The 20,253-nt window shown below is 40.2% G+C and overlaps 1 protein-coding gene across 2 annotated transcripts in view; it reads right to left on the bottom strand.

Annotated features, from left to right (window-relative positions):
• Positions 1-308: 308 nt before the first annotated feature.
• Positions 309-20,253, bottom strand: part of pigk (phosphatidylinositol glycan anchor biosynthesis, class K) — a 42,694-nt gene continuing 22,749 nt past the window's right edge. Inside the window, exons 10-11 of one of the 2 annotated variants that reach the window (XM_005924546.3) lie at positions 14,619-14,694; positions 309-926 (exon numbers count right to left, since the gene is read on the bottom strand). In XM_005924546.3, the coding sequence (XP_005924608.1) occupies positions 810-926; positions 14,619-14,694 (193 nt within the window). In that variant the 3' untranslated portion in view covers positions 309-809. Of the gene's footprint in view, positions 927-12,966; positions 14,359-14,618; positions 14,695-20,253 lie in introns of those variants that run through there. The other variant, XM_005924547.3, reaches the window with a different exon arrangement.

Genomic DNA, 20,253 nt, shown 5'->3' on the forward strand with positions numbered 1-20,253 from the left:
ACTTATCGCTGCCCTAGCACGGGACGCAGAATGGCTGGGGAAATGGCTGTCCATCACCCAGAATACAATCAGCAGAGTGCAAGGCTGGGGAGCTAATGGATGTTTCCACAGGGAGGGCAATTTAGTGAATGGGGAAAGTGGATGGGTCCATCACGAGAGATGGGATTATGTGCGATTGTTATCCTTCACAAGTGTGATATGACGGTCAAAGGGTGTAATGTATCTGGACAGGAGAGACATTAAATACTGATCTCTCTACAGCCCACTCACAGCCAATCAGCCAGCCCTCGTTTCACAATTTCTTTTTCTGACCGAGCAGACATTCTGAGTAGCACTTAAACAAAAAGGCTGCTGCTAAAATATGCAGAGCAACGCGCTCCCAAAAATAAATTAAATTCTTATCTGCAGACTCAGTTTAGTGCATTTTTAACCGAAAACACTGCAGTTGTGGAATGGCTCGACAAAAACAGAACATCTGACACAAACACACAAAGAAAAATAAATGTTCAAGTCTTTGCAAAACAAAACCCATAAAATTCTTGTAAAATGGCTGTGTGATGCAGTTGTCCTTTTTTTTATATAAAACATTTAACACAGAGCACAAATGTTTACATCTATGAGCTGGGGTCATTTCAAAGTAAAAGAGAAAAAAAAAGGCACCAAGAATCACTCAGTTTCCAAACAAGCAGCAGATGTCATTCCAAACAATTCGGTTTCATTTCCAGGAATATAAGCCTGTCACAAACCGCTCCTTCCCTCAAATATCACGGGTCTGCAGCTTTACATCCAGCGGTGTAAACACAGGAGGCTCAGAAGATGTGTTTGAGATGCTTGATGCCGTAGGTCTTGAAAAACACCAGGAGGATTAAAGTCCACAGGCCCAGGATGAAGCCATCAGGAGGGTGCCAGTCTTTCTGCTTTGGTTTCTGAATCGCAGGAGGGGTGAGGCAGGTAAGGTAAGGTGGGGGGTGGGGGAGGGAAAGCAGAGGGGAGCGGGGTGAGATTGCAGGTTAGTAATAGTGTGTATATTTCTCCTGTTGAGGCCACCGCTGATTGTTCTGTCATTCACGCAGGCAGGCAGGCGCAGAATTGCACGCACACACTCGCTTTATCTCTTCACGCACTTTATGTACACGATCTGCCGTCTCACACACACAAACACGCAAAGGTTCGCACAAAAAAAGCAGGTGGTAAAGCTCATCAGTACACCTCCCCTGTCTTGTGTTTGTCCCATTCACTGCCACATCATCACTTTGTGTATGATTATACTTTTAAATTTCGCTCGTATTAAACATGCATCTCACAAGGAGCACATTTATATGCTAATGCGGCTGCAATATTCTGCAGGGAGATGAGATTTAACCTCTAAAAAATCTTCCTAACTCCACTGCTGGCGACAAAGCTATAGATGGGCTGCGAGGATGCACTTAAGAGATTTCTGTTATCCCTCCCTATACAAGCTGTCATTATCCAGTCGGGAAATCACCAGTCAGACAAGGCATTCCCTAAAGCCAAAACCTGAAAACTTGGCAAAGCGGATGAACACACAGCAGAGTGCTCAAAGTCCGACTGAGCCACAAGCTGCACACACAACAGTAGAACGACATATAGTACTATAAAGCAGCTCCGAAAGTGCTTAGGAGATCTGTGTCTGTGCAGCTTTCCTCAGTACTACTCCAGTATCCAGTACATCTACTCCTTCTGATACACATCAATATTGGCTTGGCACACACACCCACTTGCACATACTGCAGTAGAAGCCAGAGCCGAGCTGACAGCAGACTGACAGGCCCTAGGGGATTAGACACTGGGGTGAAAGCCTAGTCCAAAGTCATTATTACCCACAACCTCACAGCCAGCGTACAGGCAAAAGACAAGTTTTAAAGTTAACTACAACGGACCCTGTAAATCAAGTGAAACCAATAGCAATCTATAATCCTCACACAGGATTTGCTGATATTTCTGCATATTGTTTTGATCTTATGTATTTACAGAGTGATTCATGCTGAGTCACTCTCATCCATGCAATTGTTTTTCTAATTGTATTTTCAGTAAAAGTTTACATGCACAAAGTAGTGACGCATCTGGCAAGCCTGGCTATTTTTCTCATGAATATACCAACAACCCAAAGAACAGTGGAGATTTAGCACTCAGTGAGATGTGGCATGTAATGTCTGCTCATATCTGTCCTCTTTTTTTTTTTGCTTACTCTTTCATCAGATATTTTTACCAGCTGCAATAGTGTAGCTGGTATTGTTTTCATCTTCTGAGTCAGCCTGTCTGTGTGTGTGTGTGCGCATCATCATGCAAATGTGGTCCTGGAGGCACCTACTTTTGTAAGTTCTTTTAGCACATATTTACGTCTGGCAGTTTTTGTGATAAAGCAACATCTGCAAGATAGTAATGGAACTTTATAGCTATGTAGTTGAGACTTAAATGAAGACTGAAGTTTAAAGATGGCTGTGGTCAGAGATATTCTGTAATTTATTTCACATGAGGTAAACTGATATATTCCAAGTGAAATATTTAAAGACTTTGTTTATTTTATTTTAGTTTGTTTACTTATTTATTTATTCATGCAGATAAATAAAAAAGGATTTACAATGTCCATAATCTGAAAAGTATACGCAAGTATACTTTGTATACTCAACACTTTGTGTTGGGGCTCATTTAGTGTGAATTATGACGACCAGGTTGTGGCACTGTTGAGGTGTTATTGAAGCCTGGGTTGCTTTGATGGTAGCCTTCATCTCTATTTTTGCGTCTTTCTCGTTTTCCTCTTGACAAATCGGGTCAGACAAGGTGGTTATCCCACCAAACACAGTAATAGCATGGTCAGCAAACCATTTAGTACTAGTTTTGGCACTGTTGACAGGTGCTCAGCCCTGCTGGTAGAGGGAATCGCCAACTCCATAAAGTTTGGCAACAATTCAGAGCACGAAGCACTCTAAAATCTCCTGGTAGATGGCTGTGTTCACTTTGGACTTGATAAAACACAGAGGATCGGCCACCACCAACACCAGCAGATGACATGGTGCCCCAAATCATCACAGAAACTTCACACTGGACTTCAAACACCTAGCCTTTCCACTCTTCCTCCAGAGTCCAGGACCTTGATTTCCAAATGAAATGCTAAATTTACTTTCATCTGAACAACAGTCCAGTTCTTTTTCTCCTTAGCCAACCTAAGACGCTTCTGAAGTTGCCTCTGGTTCAGAAGTGGCTCGATATCAGACATATTCGACAGATTTATCCCCCCCCTTTTTTTGCGTCTTGGCTCTAGATGCACTCCCACCACCTCAGTCCAGCAGTCCTTATGATTGTGGTTGCATGTACTAAACTAGTTAGAGAAATGGCACATATTTGTAATGTTTAAATAGTAATTTACTCAAACTTACAATTGAATATTTTAATAATTTCAGATAGTATAAAACAAATCTAATATCTGCATTAACTAAAGGGCTCTAAAGATCTAGAAAAACTGTTTGGGATCACTGGGTACTATTATAAAATCAGAGTATACAGTGTAATGAGTTAATGATGATGCAGATAGAATATTTATTTCATCAAATCCTGTTGACTGACTGGCAGCGTTTCCGTTTTGAAAGTCTTAAGTTGCTTTGAAAATACACTCAAGTAGGCAATGTTATATTCTGCTGAATTTCCCTTCATATAAGCAGTGAGGACTGCTGATTTGGCATAAGAAGAGTGGAATCCTCTGATGTATTTATGTGTATGTGTATATTAGAGGGTAGGAAAGAGTTCTGTACCGTTTGTTGAATATATGCAGTATCTGAAAGAACCACCTGCCAAGCACCAAATGCTGTCTTTGGCATCTAAAACCTCAAACACTGGCTGAAATTGTATGATTCAAAATAACTCTGTTACATTAAGATTTGGGTGAGTTTTTTTGCTTGCTAATTACTCTACACTTTGTCCATCAGCCAATTAAGTCAAAGCTAAACAATGGTAATGGTAAATGCTAAATGGACTAGTTCTTATATAGCGCTTTTCCACTCTTCTGAGCACTCAAAGCGCTTTACACAACTTGTGCATTCACCCATTCACACCCATTCGCACAAGCACAACTGACATTCACACACATTCATACTCCGATGGATGCATCGGAGAGCAATTTCGGGTTAGTATCTTGCCCAAGGATATTTGGCATGCAGACTAGGGGAAGCCGGGAATCGAACCACCAACCTTCCGATCAGTAGACGACCTGCTCTACCACCTGAGCTACAGCCACCCCTGGCCCCATCTCAGTCTTTTCAATGGCCAACTTAATGCTCCTGTTATATAAAGTAGGCTTATCTCATTTTGTGAAGACAGGGTGATGATGATGAAATTGACCCAATGATTATTACAGTGATCCATAGACACACTCGCACATGCAAAACACCTGATTCTATTCATGCATTATTACATGTTTCTTAGAATAACGAATGTTAATTGCTTTGCCTGGTGAAAACGACTCTTTTTATTCTTCTTATTAGTTTAAAAGCTTTTGGTAGGTGAGGCGAAAACCTAATTTCAGGAAACGTGTGTGACTGCGTTCTCGTGCCTCATTGCAGTGTACATCTTCTCAAGGCTGTCGTTTCAATAGAAAGTCCAGGTTACGTGACAACGCTGCCAATTTCTTATGTAGAAAGACCGAGGACAGCAGTAAAAATTGGATTACGTCTGAGCCAAAATTTATTTAACAGCTCAATCAAGTCAAATCAATAGAGCGCCACTGCCATCCAGAATGCAAAAGCAGAGGCGTTTGAAGTGCACGACTAAGCTTTAGGGTATTTGTGGACAGATCAAGGCTGGAGGTCCAAGGTAAAGACCTTCCCTTTTGAAGCATCATTTGTACAGCACACACTGGCCAGAATATTCCGATTGTATTCACTTTAACCACACGCTAGTTTTGGAAGCAAGGTGGGTTTGGGAACGAGGCGGTATTCCCTTCAAATGAGCTGGAGAGTTAGCTGGGGTGGAGAAAAATCTGGTGTTCTCTGCTTAGATTATTCTCCTGAATAAACAGCGAATATTCATTTTAACATCAAAAACAAACATGATAATAAAAGATTTTTTAAAGGAGGCATCAGTCACACCAAGTGCGTTTACATGAACATAGGTATAATGTTAGGTGCTTCTGTAGAACGTCCATCTCCCACAGCCAGTACTTTTCCTACATACAGTACATACTGTATCCACTAGCGTTCAGCACTTCAAGAGAAACATCCTTTCGTGTGCCATCGAAGGGGCATATGTAAGGAATAAACCGCCATATGCAACCACAGCAGATGAGGCAGAAGGCCGGAGCTGGAAAGTGAGGTTACATCCTGTGGAGGTGGGCTGCATGGGCTTCTTAACCATCGAAGGCCACTGAATGAGGTGGGTAACAGAGGGCTTAGATGGTTGGTCAAAGAGCTTTCCAATGTTGATGGAAAAAGCAGCCACTATGGAAGGAGCCGAAGGCGGTGGTGTGGGCATCCAAATGACCAGTGGGCACAAAGCAACATACTGTCCAGTCTGATCAGACTGATCCGACTGCCTCGGCGGCGTACACAACTGGTGTGCTGCAATGGTGGAAACATCACCATATGATAAGCAGCAAACTCACCCCACCTAGAAGGCTTCTCTAACCCACTCAGGGCAAGTGCTGCGTTTCACTGACAAGGATTGTAACATCTAGTCCTATGAATAAATTAAAGTGAGCAGAGAAGAAAATGAAGCTGAAAAGAGACATGTTTTCAGCATCTGAATCATGCTTTTTTTGAGATAATGACTAAACTTAAGGAAGCTTCTCAGATGACTGATTTTGGTCTTGTTTGTCTGACATCAGACATAACAGGCATCGCAGTGGGTGTTTCATCCAAAAATAGCCCGGAGTTAAAGGCCTTGAAGACTTTCTTACTTTCTCATCAACACTATTTACTGACAAAGTCAGAACACTTTCATTTATTTTAAATGAGAGAGATTTACTGAATGAGTCAGATTCTGAGGCCAGCTGTGGGTGTGTGTTTTTTTTTTATGTTACTAAACAACTGTCCATCAAATATGCTCAAGCTATATCCACCGAGTGCTAATGAAACTGAGAAACACTGTTTTTTAGTGTAAAAGTGTCAAATAAAAAAAACAAACACCTTTTTTCCTAGCTTGGATTTGTGCAGAACCCCAGATTAAGGCATGTTTCTTTGGTTCAAGTGCACTTTACCTTACCTGTACATATTCTGTGGCTACAGTGGTTGTACACAGAGTACATCTGCAATACTATGTGTAGATATAAACACAGCATGAGAGCTACTGGTCAACACCTTTAATCTAATCCTAAGTATTTATACACTTCAAACTCTAACTTCTATTATTATGAGACTAAAACGATCAGATTAGTCAGATATATATTAACAACGTCTTATATTACCAGCATTAACAGACCATCCATTCATCATCTTAAATGTGTATCCAGAATTCGACATCCAGTCATGGTTTACACAGTGGGAGGTTGGAGCCTATGCCAGCTGAATACATCCTTACTAGGGTGTCAATGAGACAGACAACAGTTCACTCTCGCACCTATATGTGAAATAAATTACCAATCAATCAATCAATCAATCAATCAATCAATCCTACCTGCAAAGACTTCCACACAGAAAGGCTCTAGCAGGGGGAACCTTCTTGGGCACCAGGGCTAACGTCTGCACAATACTGGCCATGTTAACAGACCTCTAACCCAAATCTCTCCAAAATAACTATAAAAAGAATTATGCAGTCATGGTACAGGCTCTGATTTGTCACTGACACTGCAAGCTGAATCCTCACTGTTTCAAAAGACCGGTCAAATTTGACCTGTCTGTTCCAGTTCAGTTGAAACAGAGGCGTCTCCCCAAATTCAAATTGAATTTGCCAGCATGCTTGAGTCATCTCCCTCCATTTTTTCCTGTCAAATGAACACTGAGCTGCAACAACAGTGATCTCTCCCACTGAGATGCCGACACAATCACGCAAATACTGCTGTGCCCGTTTGAAATGCCGTGGCAAGGTCACTGATTTAGAAACACATCAACAGTCAATTTATATATATGAACACAGAGATTCTGTGAGGTTTTTCTGTTCTCATTCTCTATCAGAGGTAAATCTGAATTACTTGACAATAATAGTTGGGAGTCTCTCAGGGGAGGACACAAAAAGGCTGACAGAAAGACAATGAGACTGGCGGATGAGGCAGAGCGTGGCTGGATATGTTCAAGAGATGAATGGGAGTGTGTGACTGTCAGGGGGCAGTTGACCTCTGTGACAGCTGTAGACAAAGGTGTGCGTGACTATATTTGTTTGTGGGTGTGCATGTGCGTCTTAAGGCGCAGTCCCTGGGGTGAAGAAGACCAAAGGGAGATGGAGTGACTGTGACAGGAAGCCACATCAGCACAGCTGGCAGAGAGAAGCATATACGAAGAAGGTGGTAAAGGGAATATTAAAGATATAAGAAGAGGAGAAAAGACCACCACACCATTTGGCTGCAAATAACTAATGATTATTTAACTTAATATTAAACAATAATGTGGGGGAGATTTTACAAAATAATCAAACAACTAGCCAAATGTTACTTTTACATAAAGTAATCCTTTAAGTATACTTTACATTTTTGTTTTACTCCTGTGTCTAGTAAGTTTACTTAGCGAAACATTTTACATTTGTTACCTCTGTTGTACAAACTATATAATGGAGACTATAAGGATAAGAGGAAAAAAAAGATGCACTTGTTAAGAACAATACCAAATACAAACCTCCCAAAGACCAAATAAATATAGCTTTATATCAGCTGACTTACATATACTGTGCTCTGAAAAAGTCTTGAGCTACTTCTTGTTTTCATATGTTGCTTCTAAGAAGTCAGATATTCTTATCATTTTTTTAAAAAGTGCAAAAGTTCTCCAAGCTTTTCAATTTGTTTTGGACACTGGACGCTTTTCCACTCATTTTTAGTTCAGTCATTGTGACTAACAAATCTTATAGATTAGTGTCAAACCACTTAACACTGACTTTAAAATGTGCTTTAAATTGTATATTTAGGCACTTTGTTACTAAGCAGCCTTTCAAATGGATAACTGGTTCCCATTTCTTTATCTGATAACAAAGTTTGATATTCTCAGGTGATTCTCAGTGGATTACTGATATATCTCAGCATGGTGTGAAGTGTGTCCTTAAAAATCTGAGGAAAGTGGACAAGTAGAGGACAAAAGAAGTGTTAGGCCTTAAATAAACAAAATCTACAGCAGAGAAATAGAGGGGGAAAAAAGTCCATCAAAGACCCGACTCGGGACCTGAGAGATGCATCTGGTACTTCAGTTGATCCATTCACTGAATCTTCATCAGAAATGGTCTCAGTGGAAGGGCGGCTGTCAAGAAGCTATTCTTAAGGAACGTAAACTTGGAGAAAAGGCTGAGGTGCGGCAAGTTACACAACAACTGGACTAAAAATCAGAAGCAACGCATCTTATGGAGCGAGGAATCCAAATTAAAAATGTTAACATTAAATTAGGAGAGCGTGAAATTAGTTCACGTTTGTAAATGTTACACTTAACTGTTAATGTAAGTTATTTGATTAAGGTATTATTTTTATGTCAATTAACCAATACCCTAAATTACTGATAGAAACTTTGGTTGTATAGCAGCTTTTTAAAGTGGGAAATGTCTGCTATACTCTGTCATTAGATGTGCATAAGAGTTTTGTATCAGTGCCCTTTTACCCCAAAGTAAAAACGAAATAGAAAAAGGAAACTCAGGTGGGAGGCAGAGGATAAAACTACTAGAAATAGGAAGGTCAGAGGGAAGCAGTTAAGTAGCCAGTGTTCACTGACCTTGACTGACAAAACCATTCACATCTCTCCGCCAAGGACAGGAACCAACACTCAAGCAGCATGTTACCATTACATACACATTGTGTTGTGTGTTCAGCTCACCAGTACAATCAATTAAGAGCTACCCATCTGATTGATCGGAGCTAATTAACATGGGCTTGCAGGATGCTAATGGTCGCTGAGGGAGTTCCGAAACACCCTGCCAAACACTAGCACTCCAAGGTCAAAACTGCAGCAAATTTTATGTTGTGCAAAGCCAAATGAAGGAACAGCAGCTGCTGTGCACTGCCAGGACACTCCACTGTATTGCTGTGACATTTAAGCCTTACGCAAGTGCTGAAACAGTAATAGTAGTGGGTGCATTAGTCTCTCATAAAGCATGATTTGTTTTGTCTCTCTCTTTTTTTTAGAGGATATTATTCATAATTACTGAGCAAAGAAAATTCCAGTTGATATTTGATTAAACAGAGACTGACACAGTGAGCCGTTCCTGTGATCCATACAATCCTAACATTCAGCTCTGAAAAGAGTTGCTGCTGCAAAGAGGATACTGTAGGAGGATTGGGAGAGGGTTAGGAAGCAGGCGAAGCATTAATTTTCACTGTTTCCATTTTCAATTCTCTAGAGCCATATGGGGTGGCGTCAAGCTGGCAAAAGAACAAATAACAATTTGACGCCAGAGACCAGGACTCACAGCAGCGAGGGAAGCGAAAAGAAGTACAACACACATGAGAGGAAGGGAGGGGGGAAGAAGAGTTCCTTCTAGATATTTCCAGAAATGAACCCACAGTGATTTGGCAATGACAATCGGATGAGATGTGTGAATTTGGAAAGAGAAGGTGTCAGGACAAGGCGACTAACCCTGAAAGCACTAGTGAGACAACTGCCAACAGTGACAGGGCATTAATCATCTCCTAACATCCACAATCGCAATGAGAGAAGCTTGTCTACACACCATGCAGCCCAGCCATATATCTAGTCACTTTGATGACTTTTCCATTTACAAGCCATGGTCTGGTCTAATAGGAAATGGAAAAAAAACAACAACAATAAGATATCTGAGAGTACTGAACACTATTTGACAGCTAATCAACAAGAAGAGAACTGTCAATGGGCTTGACGGACATTGGTCATTCTGTTGCAGTACAGATGGACTTTGGAGACGGGCAGATAGATGACTCAGTCTGCCAGGACTCCCATCTTCAATCCAGCAGGAGTGCAGGCTTATAATCAAAATCTCTGTCAGGGGTCACTGGGTTGACGAGTGTGTTTGTCTGTTGGGTGCTGGGTGCAAATATAAGAGGGAGAGGGGAAAAAACAAAAACACACACACATATAAAGAGAAGCTGGAGGGAGCCAAAATAGAGTGCACCAAGAAATGAAATCAAGTAGCAGACAGCAGCGCTTTAAAGGAGAGCATCTCTATAAGCCACTGTTTTGTTAGTTTGCCTTTATTTTGAATAGTGAGATTATTACTAAAAAAAAAAACAACTTAATTAATAAACTATTCTTATATGAGAAGGCAGCTGATCTCTAAGAGACCAGTTTTTGCCATTTATCTGGGGCAGTCTTCAGCTAATTTCCTAAAGTGCCGCTGGCTGTGGAGACCCCCTCCTGTTTCCAATCATGACACTCAATAAGCAACTGACAGGACTCAGGCCTTTGGTCAGCTACATTCATTTCGCCCAACTAACTGTGACTTCTGTGTTCACACTAAAGTCAGTGTCAGCCAGTGATGTTTCCAGCAGCAGGATCCAAAGATTTTCTTTTATATTTTGCCATTTACTCGGTTCAGCTGGATTTGACCTCTGCTATCAACACCAATAGTTTAGTGTCTGTTGACATGAGGGAGACAAAAAAAGAAAGAATCAAAGCAAACGACAGCGACAGCAGCTCTATTGTGGCCATTGAAGCCTGAATCAGAAGCATTTCAAATGTTTATCCTTTACAAATGACTCTAAGTGATCATTGTACCCCTTTTAACAGAAGTGCAGACCACCGTTCTTCAGACCCCTCAAAAACAGCTGCTTCAATCCAGGCTTTGGTTCAAAATCCCAATGCCCATTTGGACACTTGGTTAAGCATCTCAAAGCACCTTGAAAGCCAAGGTAATTTACTGTAGTAGTAATCTGGTATAATAATTTTTTGGCATCATTAGGCAAAATCCATAACAATCATTCATTTGATATCAGTGGTATGACAAAAAATTCTTCCCCTCCTCTAGTCCTCCTCTAGTCCTCAAACCTAAGACAATCTAGTCTAGAAAATGCGTTTTCTGTGTCCAGGCATTTCACTCTGATGGTGTAAATCCTAACTGAGTATGAGAAATCCTGCAGGAAAAGTTGATATTTACACAGAGAATAACTGCACAAACTTTAAAGTTCACATAAAAAAAGTAATCTATCACAAAAGGAACTAAAAAAGTAGATGAGAATAAACGGGAAAAAAATGTCAATATCATAAAGTGCTTACAAGACTGACAAAATTGCATGATAGCATTAGCCTCAGGTTGGTTTTAGAGATTGTTGTTATTTTTCTCTGTGAGAGTAAGCTGCTGATTTCATTTTGAATGGCTTTTAATGATTAGCTATTAAAAAAAGACTAACTCCTGGGCTGGCTTTCTGGCAGTGGCTTGTCAATCATAAACAGCCGTACTCATTAAGAAAGAGATGCATGAGCTGCAGGAGGAGGGCTGTACTTTCAAATCCTTAGTATTTCAACCTACGACTTCTCTCAAGTGAGAGAAACAATTGCTCAACTGTCACATTTTGCTCAGCAGAAAAACTGTTGTATTAAATAGTCCAATTTTATTTTCACTTTAATCCATGATCTCTCGAAGGCTTTGCAAGATGACATTCCATTAAGTTTAGACAGCATGCCTATGACTAAGACTTACTGTAAGGAAGAACTAAGTCTTGAATGCTTATTATAAACAGATATTAAAACGACAAGGTGAATCCATTAAGTGCAGAATACGCACTGGAGGGACACTGCTAACATAGACTTTAGGAAGCATCTATTATGTAGACAAAAAGGCTTTTTATTAACATAAAACAATAAAACTGTTTGTGGTGCACCATTTCATTTATTAAATGAACATATTTTAGCTTGCTACTACTCAATCGAAATGAAATATTGTTAATAAAATAAGGTTGTTGTAGCAGACACTGAGCAAAATGAACAATAATTTGGAGTTATGACTGCCCTCCTCTTCAATCCAAGTTCATTATTCATTCTTCTTTTAGCTCTATTTTCTTTTCATCAGCTCCTGTGGGACTTTTCTGACTATTATGTCCTAAATGCTTCAATACATTCTGAAGCAAGAGAACCTAGTTACAGTGTAATATTACTCAGACTAAAAAAAATATCTTTGTCTGATGAGGTGTTCACGGTGTCTGATCAGCTTGCCATCTTTCACGCTGCATGATGTCAGCAGAACAAAATGACTTTGGATCACTCTTTGAGCCTCAACAAAAGCACAGTCTGATTTTCTGTTTGCCTTTCTGTTTTTTTTACATTAGAGCTCCACATTGTGGAAGCTGTCACTCAATGGAGAAGGTAGAAATATTTTTTGATATGCTGTCTTTTTGCCTGGACGTTGTCAGGTGTTCCACATGTGACATCACCTGTATCATGTATCAGCGTCAACTGTCATATGTCAACTCGTTTTTTGGTCCCAACAGTCTACATTTCTGCTTGATCCATTTTCATGGCTGAATCTGGAATAACAACCTCATCCCAGATGAATGAGTTGAATCTACAAAAAAAAAAAAAAAAAAGGGCTTATGGTGCTAATTATCTGTGGGTTTTTCCACTGTGGATGGCTGGTTAACATTTAACTAATCCAAAGAAAGGTTGCACAGGGCTTTCACCAGTCTATTAAAATGCAGACAGCTTACTGTGGCTTGCCTTGGGAAAAATTTGTTTTAATCATAAGTTAATTTTACCAATATATGATGTTGGCCCACATTTATTTGAACCTAGATGCTCACTGTAAATATGACCAGTTTCATTGAGTTTAAAATATGTCTAGTAGTTTACTTTAATTCCTTCATGCTGGAATGCCAGAGCTAATCAGTCTGTAGAGATGTTAGTAAAATTTACTTTAAAAAAAAACAAAAAAAAAAAACACAGTCATAAAGTTTGGTTAAATCCAAACAGACCATTTAGCATTTCGACAAATATAAACATTGGCTAAAACTGTTTGAAGAACAAAGAATAAGAAACAAAAAAGACTGAAAAAAAAGAACCAAGAAAATGTTGTGGCTTAATACAATTTATCCTTCAGCTATCATCTGGCCAATTATTTTCACTAATTAGATTAGGCAAAGCTTCAATGTGTCTGTTTGAACAGGGGTGTCAAACATAAGGCTCAGAGGCCAGAATACGCCCAGCAACGACTACAATCTGGCTCATTGGACGACTTTTGAAAATGTGAAGGAAGGCATCCATTCTTAAATACATTAATTAAGTCATAAAAGAAACGTTCCTGTTTTTCCCCACTATCTACTGTCTGCAGTTTATTTCTTACAACTTAAGCACAAAGAGTCATGCAGACAGATTTTTTTCATTCACTACAGCAGGATTTTTTTGTCATGTAGAAAAACTGAGACATACCGTTTAACTTGCACTTATATTGAGCTATCTCACAGATTAAGTTCAAATTAAGACTGACAGACAGGAAAGTTTCACTGTGTCGGCCCACTGAAGATCAAAGTGTGCTGTATGTGGCCCACAATGTAAAATGACTTTGACGGCATGCAATGTTCAGACAATATGCAGTATTGCACCTGAATAATGCTATGTTAGATGAGCGCTATGCAAAGCTAAAAAAAACATGTCAGTAAAAGCAAAACTAACTAGATGCTCCGTTCACCACATTTCATCTGATCATCATACATCGCATTTACATGTGCAGGAACTAATTAAAACACGCAAAGAAAAACTAAGCAGCACACTCCACATTCAGAGTGCATACAAAGTGACTTTTTAGGTTTCCAAAGTTCAATCAAATCTGGTCTTGCCCTGCAAATGCACTGTGTACGCGTCGATATTAACGTGTCCACTCTCTGTATTTTAAAAAGGCGGGCAGCTCGCAAGGCTGAACCCCAAATGTAATCACCAATAATGTCTACTCTTGCTCGAGGCAAAGATTAATGTGGATTCTTTACTTTTGTGAGGCATAAGTTGAAGTAGAAATACGGAAATTGTATTTTTAATAGTCTCATAATGGAAAAATCTTACGAGAGTAATACAAGACCAGAGCCGGGCTATTCTGAATGCACAGCGCGCATTCTAAAGCTGGATTGAGGAGGAAGAGGTGTTCATTTGTGAAGGTCGACCCGAGTGAAAGTCACAATTCATTTGGGAATGAGGTGAATGCACAATTCTTTTCCACAATCCTGCCTATCCTTTCTGCTGGATTTCATGGTGGCCCCTCCGCACCGAGACCGGGAGGCAGTTGCATTTCACACTTAGAGATGTCGCCATGGAAACGGCACAAAGACATCTGTTGGTGGATGTTGCACATAACTTTCTGTTCTGTGTCCAAATTAAGGAGGAGCATGGACACACTTGAAAATAACAACAACAACAAAAGAAGCAAAACACAAGAGCCAGGGAAGAAAAGAAGAAGAAGCTCTGCATACGCAAACACATAAAAGACACATAAAAGTTGACCAGCATGAAAACTTACATGAAAGGTATTTGACAAACACCTCATTTGTAGCGACATGGGCTTCCTCGTGCGGTTTAGTATCGGTGTCTTACCTGATGGATGATCTCAGACACTGGCAGCTGGTCCGCGTACGAGTACACCTCTTTTTGCTCCTCTCCATTTACAGGACTGAAAAACAAAACACACAAAACAGCACGCTTTGAGCATTTACTCAAGAAAGCAAATAGCACTCATACATTTGGCTTTTGTTACGTGGAACACCATCATTCAGTAATGAAGAAAAGCTGTCAGGAAGAGTAACAGACTCAGTGTTTCCGTTGGCAGTCTGTGTGCAGCTCAGGTGTGTGTGTCTCTGACAGTCAGTTGTATGCATTTTGATGCAAATGACCTCCCCTTTTTCTCCTTCTAGATAAATTAATGAAAGTTATCCTGGAACATCAGATGAGTGTCAAAATCATCTTTAAAGTAGAGGATGTGATTGGAAGAGATTGCCTGCATATCACTACCCATCACGGTATAATTCATTGAGTCACTCACCAACAAAAATCTATACTCCGAGTAGTCCACTCTCCACATTTTCACTGAAGAAGAAGTGTTAGAAGGGCTTCAAACTCCTGAGCCCCCTGTACATTCGCAATGCACTCTGCACTAATTCTTCTAAAACCCCAGTGAACATCGATGCAGAAATCAATGAAGTCAGAGGCAGCTGCACATTCAGCTTCAACACTCATATGGATCGGTTTCATATTTGTTGTCAGCTGGTGTTTGTTGTTTTTGCTCTACGGAAACTAGCTTCTTTTGGGTTCTCATTTTACAGATTTTATATATACCCACTAGTGCTAAGTCTGTTCTTCTTTGTTTAAATTTGTGTCGTATTATAAAATTTAGTGAGTTTACAAACTGTGGAAAATTAAAATTTGGAAATAATAGCATAGGGCGACCGTGGCTCAGGGGGTTGGGAAGCGTATCTGTAACCGGAAGGTCGCCGGTTCGATCCCCGGGCTCTCTGTCCTGGTCGTTGTGTCCTTGGGCAAGACACTTTACCCTACCGCCTACTGGTGATGGCCAGAGGGGCCGATGGCGCGATATGGCAGCCTCGCTTCTGTCAGTCTGCCCCAGGGCAGCTGTGGCTACAACCGTAGCTGCTTCCACCAGTGTGTGAATGTGAGAGTGAATGAATAGTGGTATTGTAAAGCGCTTTGGGTGCCTTGAAAAGCGCTATATAAATCCAATCCATTATTATTAAAAAGAGCATTTCATCAGCTCTTGGCTGACTCTACATGACATCGACATACTGTTCCGGTTTACTTTATTCAGCTTTGTCTTCACTTCTCAGTGGTCAATTTAAAAAAACCACCAGACACGCCTTTAGTATTTCAGAATAAGGTATCCATCATTCTGAAAGAATCAGCCTAAATCAGGTTGCTCTGAAGGACAAACGTTTAAGCCCATACCTTTGCAAATGTCACAAATCACTAGATATCTGCAAGAGGATAAGTCGAGAATGGCCACAATGTTTCTACAGTCACAATAAAATTATTTTAGTCCAACAACATGAAAAGCAGTTGATCAAACTGTGTTTAAAGGGCAAAGGCAGCGCCCTCACAAGCTACAGCACCATACACCATAAACACACAGTCATTTGTTTAAATGTACATATGACACAAAATGCACCTGTAAAGTAGCTCTGTTAGGGGGTTTGTCTGAATAAATCCATGAGGTACATCAACCTGACAGTCACCCATGTCTGGATGACAGCAACCTTGAAAGTTACAAACAAGCCTAAAATAAAAAATTCTGACACAAAGTCAAACGGGGGTCAGAGCTAAGGTTTACCGTCAAGTGGAGGTTCAGGAGTGACCACCTTTCGGCAAAATTTAGGTCAGACACATTGGGCCACATCTCCCCTGTGAGCCATCATGACACACCTCCAGCCACTTGATGATTGAAACCTGTTCTTCTATTTGTGTCTTTCTTCACTCAAAATTACTTTTACCCATCATTTTTCTCTCTGGCCATTTCATGTCACACTGACACAGACACACAGTCTCTTCTCGCGTGTGATGAAGAGAAGAAGGTGTTCACACAAAACAGATAGTAGTAAAGCGTATGGACTGGTAAGCAGGGAACCAACTTCCTGCTGAGCCTTCAGTGCGTGCCAAGCTTCTCTGCCACAAGAAACATGTCACTAAAAGCACAGATGTGTCACCACTGGGATCTTCCACCCTTTTTTTCTCAACATGAGAAATGAGCTCTAATTCAATTCAAACTACTTTCTACTTTATTTTCCACAAAGACCTTTTTTGAGAGGCATTATAAGTCCTCTCTGCTTATTAAAAGGGATGTGCCTGCATTCATCCCCCACCTCTCTAGTTCTGATATCAATGCCGTCTCCAGCTGCAGTCTTTAGGTTAAACAAATTTCCTTTTTTTTTTTTTTTTACTCTGCCAGCAGCTCAAACAGTTTTTGCAGACACAATCCAGTCCTGCAGGTCACAAATTACATTAAGTATATTTTATACTCAATGGGATATGAATTCAGCTTAATTTGATAGTCGTAATTACTCTGGGAGCTCGTGTAGCCCAGAGGAGGACGTGTTACGGTCAACAACCACCGATGGCTGAGAGTGAGGAACTACACAATGTCATTACAGTGTTAAGCTTATGTATAACGTTGCGGATCGAGAGGGTCCATTAAAACGTCTTCACCATCAAGTGCCATTCACTTAATGTAAGGGCTTGTTCTGAGGAAGAAATTGATGTTTAGAAATGTACGACAGGATATGGGAGTGAGAGAGGCGAACGCGAGCTAGAAAATGAGACAGGCACATGTGTACACTCGCACACATGTACACATCTTCTCTAAATGTCCTCCTCCACTTGTCTGAGAGGCAGAACAAGCTGACAAAAGTGGATTAAAGCAGCACTATATTTAATAACAGCTTGTTTCCGAGGACATCTGTGATCTTCTCTCTGTGGGAACACACTGAGCTCACTACAACCCATTTTCAGGTCTTATGAAACACAATTTTCTAACTTTCGCAACGACATCTGGACAAAGGTTTCATAAAGATCCAGTTTCTGACATCGATTTAGTGATTGCTTTTTGAGATGATCCAGAAGTGCTGGCAAAAGGGTGAAGGTTGGTTCCTCAGGGGAGTGCCAATTCATGGGATTTAATACTCTTAAAGCATGCAGCATGGTTACTTTAAATATGGTTGTAAATAAAGATCAATTAGAGATCAACACTAACTGAATATACTACATTTTCTTGCTTATTTTTTCTTTCATGCATTCATCACTGTTTTCAACCATGCGCCCAGCACAGACATGTATCAGATACAGCAGGTTTGGACATCAGCTGGTCTCCCTTGTACAAAGGCTGCATGATATTCGATTGCACCATTGTGCAGGTAATAGTCTGGTGCCTCCTGCATGCTCTATCCACATAGCTCCCTCACCTGAACTGCAAAGAGTATTTTCAGGAGTGCAAACACATTTGAAGAGGACTATTGCTTGCTGTTTGCTACACGTGACAAAGGACAACTGTGGAAAATATCCCGACCCGTTTCTCCCAAACCTGTCCAAAATTCATGTGTGAAAAGGGCTTACCACAGTACAAAGATAAGCTGGTTTCAGCTCCTCGCATTTCAAATGTGAAAACCCATAAAAATGTATTTTCTTCTATAAAAATAGCAAAACAGTCTAAAGAATCGCTTTTTCTTTTTCAAACAACAAAATCAATCAACTGAGGTAAGTGATGTTAATAAAACCCAGAGCAAACCTGTGATGCCCCCCCACCACCACCACACTAATAATTACAGCCTCAACTGCCTTATTGTTTGGCACTCTTGCTCATCTTTCTTTGATTCAAGTATAGAGAGACACTTTGCATTTTAAATAGGCATCTCTGCATAAATCTGGGCTCTCTATTCCTGAAATTCATTAGCCCTGCAAATATATATTTTTTGTGTTAAAATGAAACCTTTTCATTCCTGACACACACCTTCTAACATTTAATCAAAAAAAAGAAGAAAAAAAAAAACAGAACATATCGAGTGCTAAGACTTTGCAAAACTGTCAAAAATTGCTTTTTTAACTCTTATTTCATGGCCAGTTATGGATAATCAGCCTTTGAATAGTCTAATTCCATTACATGTAATATTTTACACTGATAAAACCTTGCAAACACGTTGAACCCTTCCATTCACAAAGACCCCTTAATAGGTTTTAAACATCTTCACACGTTAAATTATGAATAATTATTTATTAATGCCAACGCTGATGACTACATTAATTTAAATAATTGCAGTAATGAGGTCATGGCTATTATTTTCCACATGCTTGTATTGTAATCTCCCCACTGCTACAATGCTGTCCAGACCCAACAGAAGCACAGAAAGCTTCCTGTCACCGCATTATCAGTCAAGTCCGAATGTGGCTGAAGAAACACCCTGAGAGGACGTACAAAATGACAATAAATGTTGTTAGTCTTCCCAACATCAACAAAGTACAAAGACACTGCAAGCACTTTGGTGAATCAGTAAACTTAGTGCTGTTAAACTTCAAATGGATCGGGTGATTGCTGGTTCTTACATCAGAAATGGAGATAAAACGTCTCTCTCTAGGACTGAATTAGGCCAACAGCTAGCTCAATAACATTGTGTTGGTGTTTCTGTGCTGCATGAGGATCAGCAGGACTAATGTGCTGGCTGTAATCGATATTAAAGTAATAGGGGAAGTTGTGTGCAATGAGTAACTTGCCCGGGGCCACAAACAGCCAATGACTAAAATCAGTATTGCAATTGCCTCTAATTACTAATTAGCAGCCAACCACATTAGATTCTTTAATACTTCCCAGTGGTTCAATTAAAACCCAGTTAATGAAATTAATACAAAGGGTTGGGGGAGTGGTGGTATTATCATTAATAAAGTTAAATTCCCATTGCATCTTTAGGTTGAACACAGTAAACATCCGTTCCTGCAGCTTAGAGAATCAGTGTATTGAAACTGTTTGCAATAGCTGTGTGCTTCCTAAAACTCCTGATGATTGTGCTTATTATGGCATTAGTGGAGCTTGGTGATAAAGCAAACAATACATCGTGAGGCACAGAGAAAAGGTTTGACAGCTCTCTACAGCCATCTAGTGGCTCAACCTATTTATCACAAAATGTAAGCATGCACCAATTTGGATATGTGCAATTCACCACAGGGTAGCGCCACAGATCATCTAAAGCAAACACTGCTCATTACTCACTGCCACTTATGAAGACAGACTGGATTAAGTCTGAAGGCTGACAATGAAGATGCCCAATTATGAGCTCCGCTTCTCTCTGAAATAATGTTTTCAGTGTCATTATTGATTATAAAAGCAGTAAATGCGTTCTAAATGAGCAGCACCATTACCCAAGACAAACATGTCATTGGTCAACTTTACAATCAGGTCTTAAAACCACCACATGGTAGTCATAGTCAGTGTTGGGGAGTAACGGAATACATGTACCGCCGTTACGTATTTAGAATACAAAATATGAGTAACTGTATTCCGTTACAGTTACCGTTTAAAAAGGTGGTATTCAGAATACAGTTACTTTGTTGAAATAAATGGAATACACTGCGGTACTTTCCTGTTTCATTTTGTCGCGGGTCAGGACTGTTTGGTTTTGTTTGACAGCTACGTTCTTTTGTTCCAGGCGGCAGCGTTACGGTTGCCATGGTTACAGGGCGA

Source organism: Haplochromis burtoni, unplaced genomic scaffold, assembly GCF_018398535.1.
Source record: "Haplochromis burtoni strain Fernald_Lab_line unplaced genomic scaffold, NCSU_Asbu1 Contig_78, whole genome shotgun sequence".
Lineage (NCBI taxonomy): Eukaryota > Metazoa > Chordata > Actinopteri > Cichliformes > Cichlidae > Haplochromis > Haplochromis burtoni.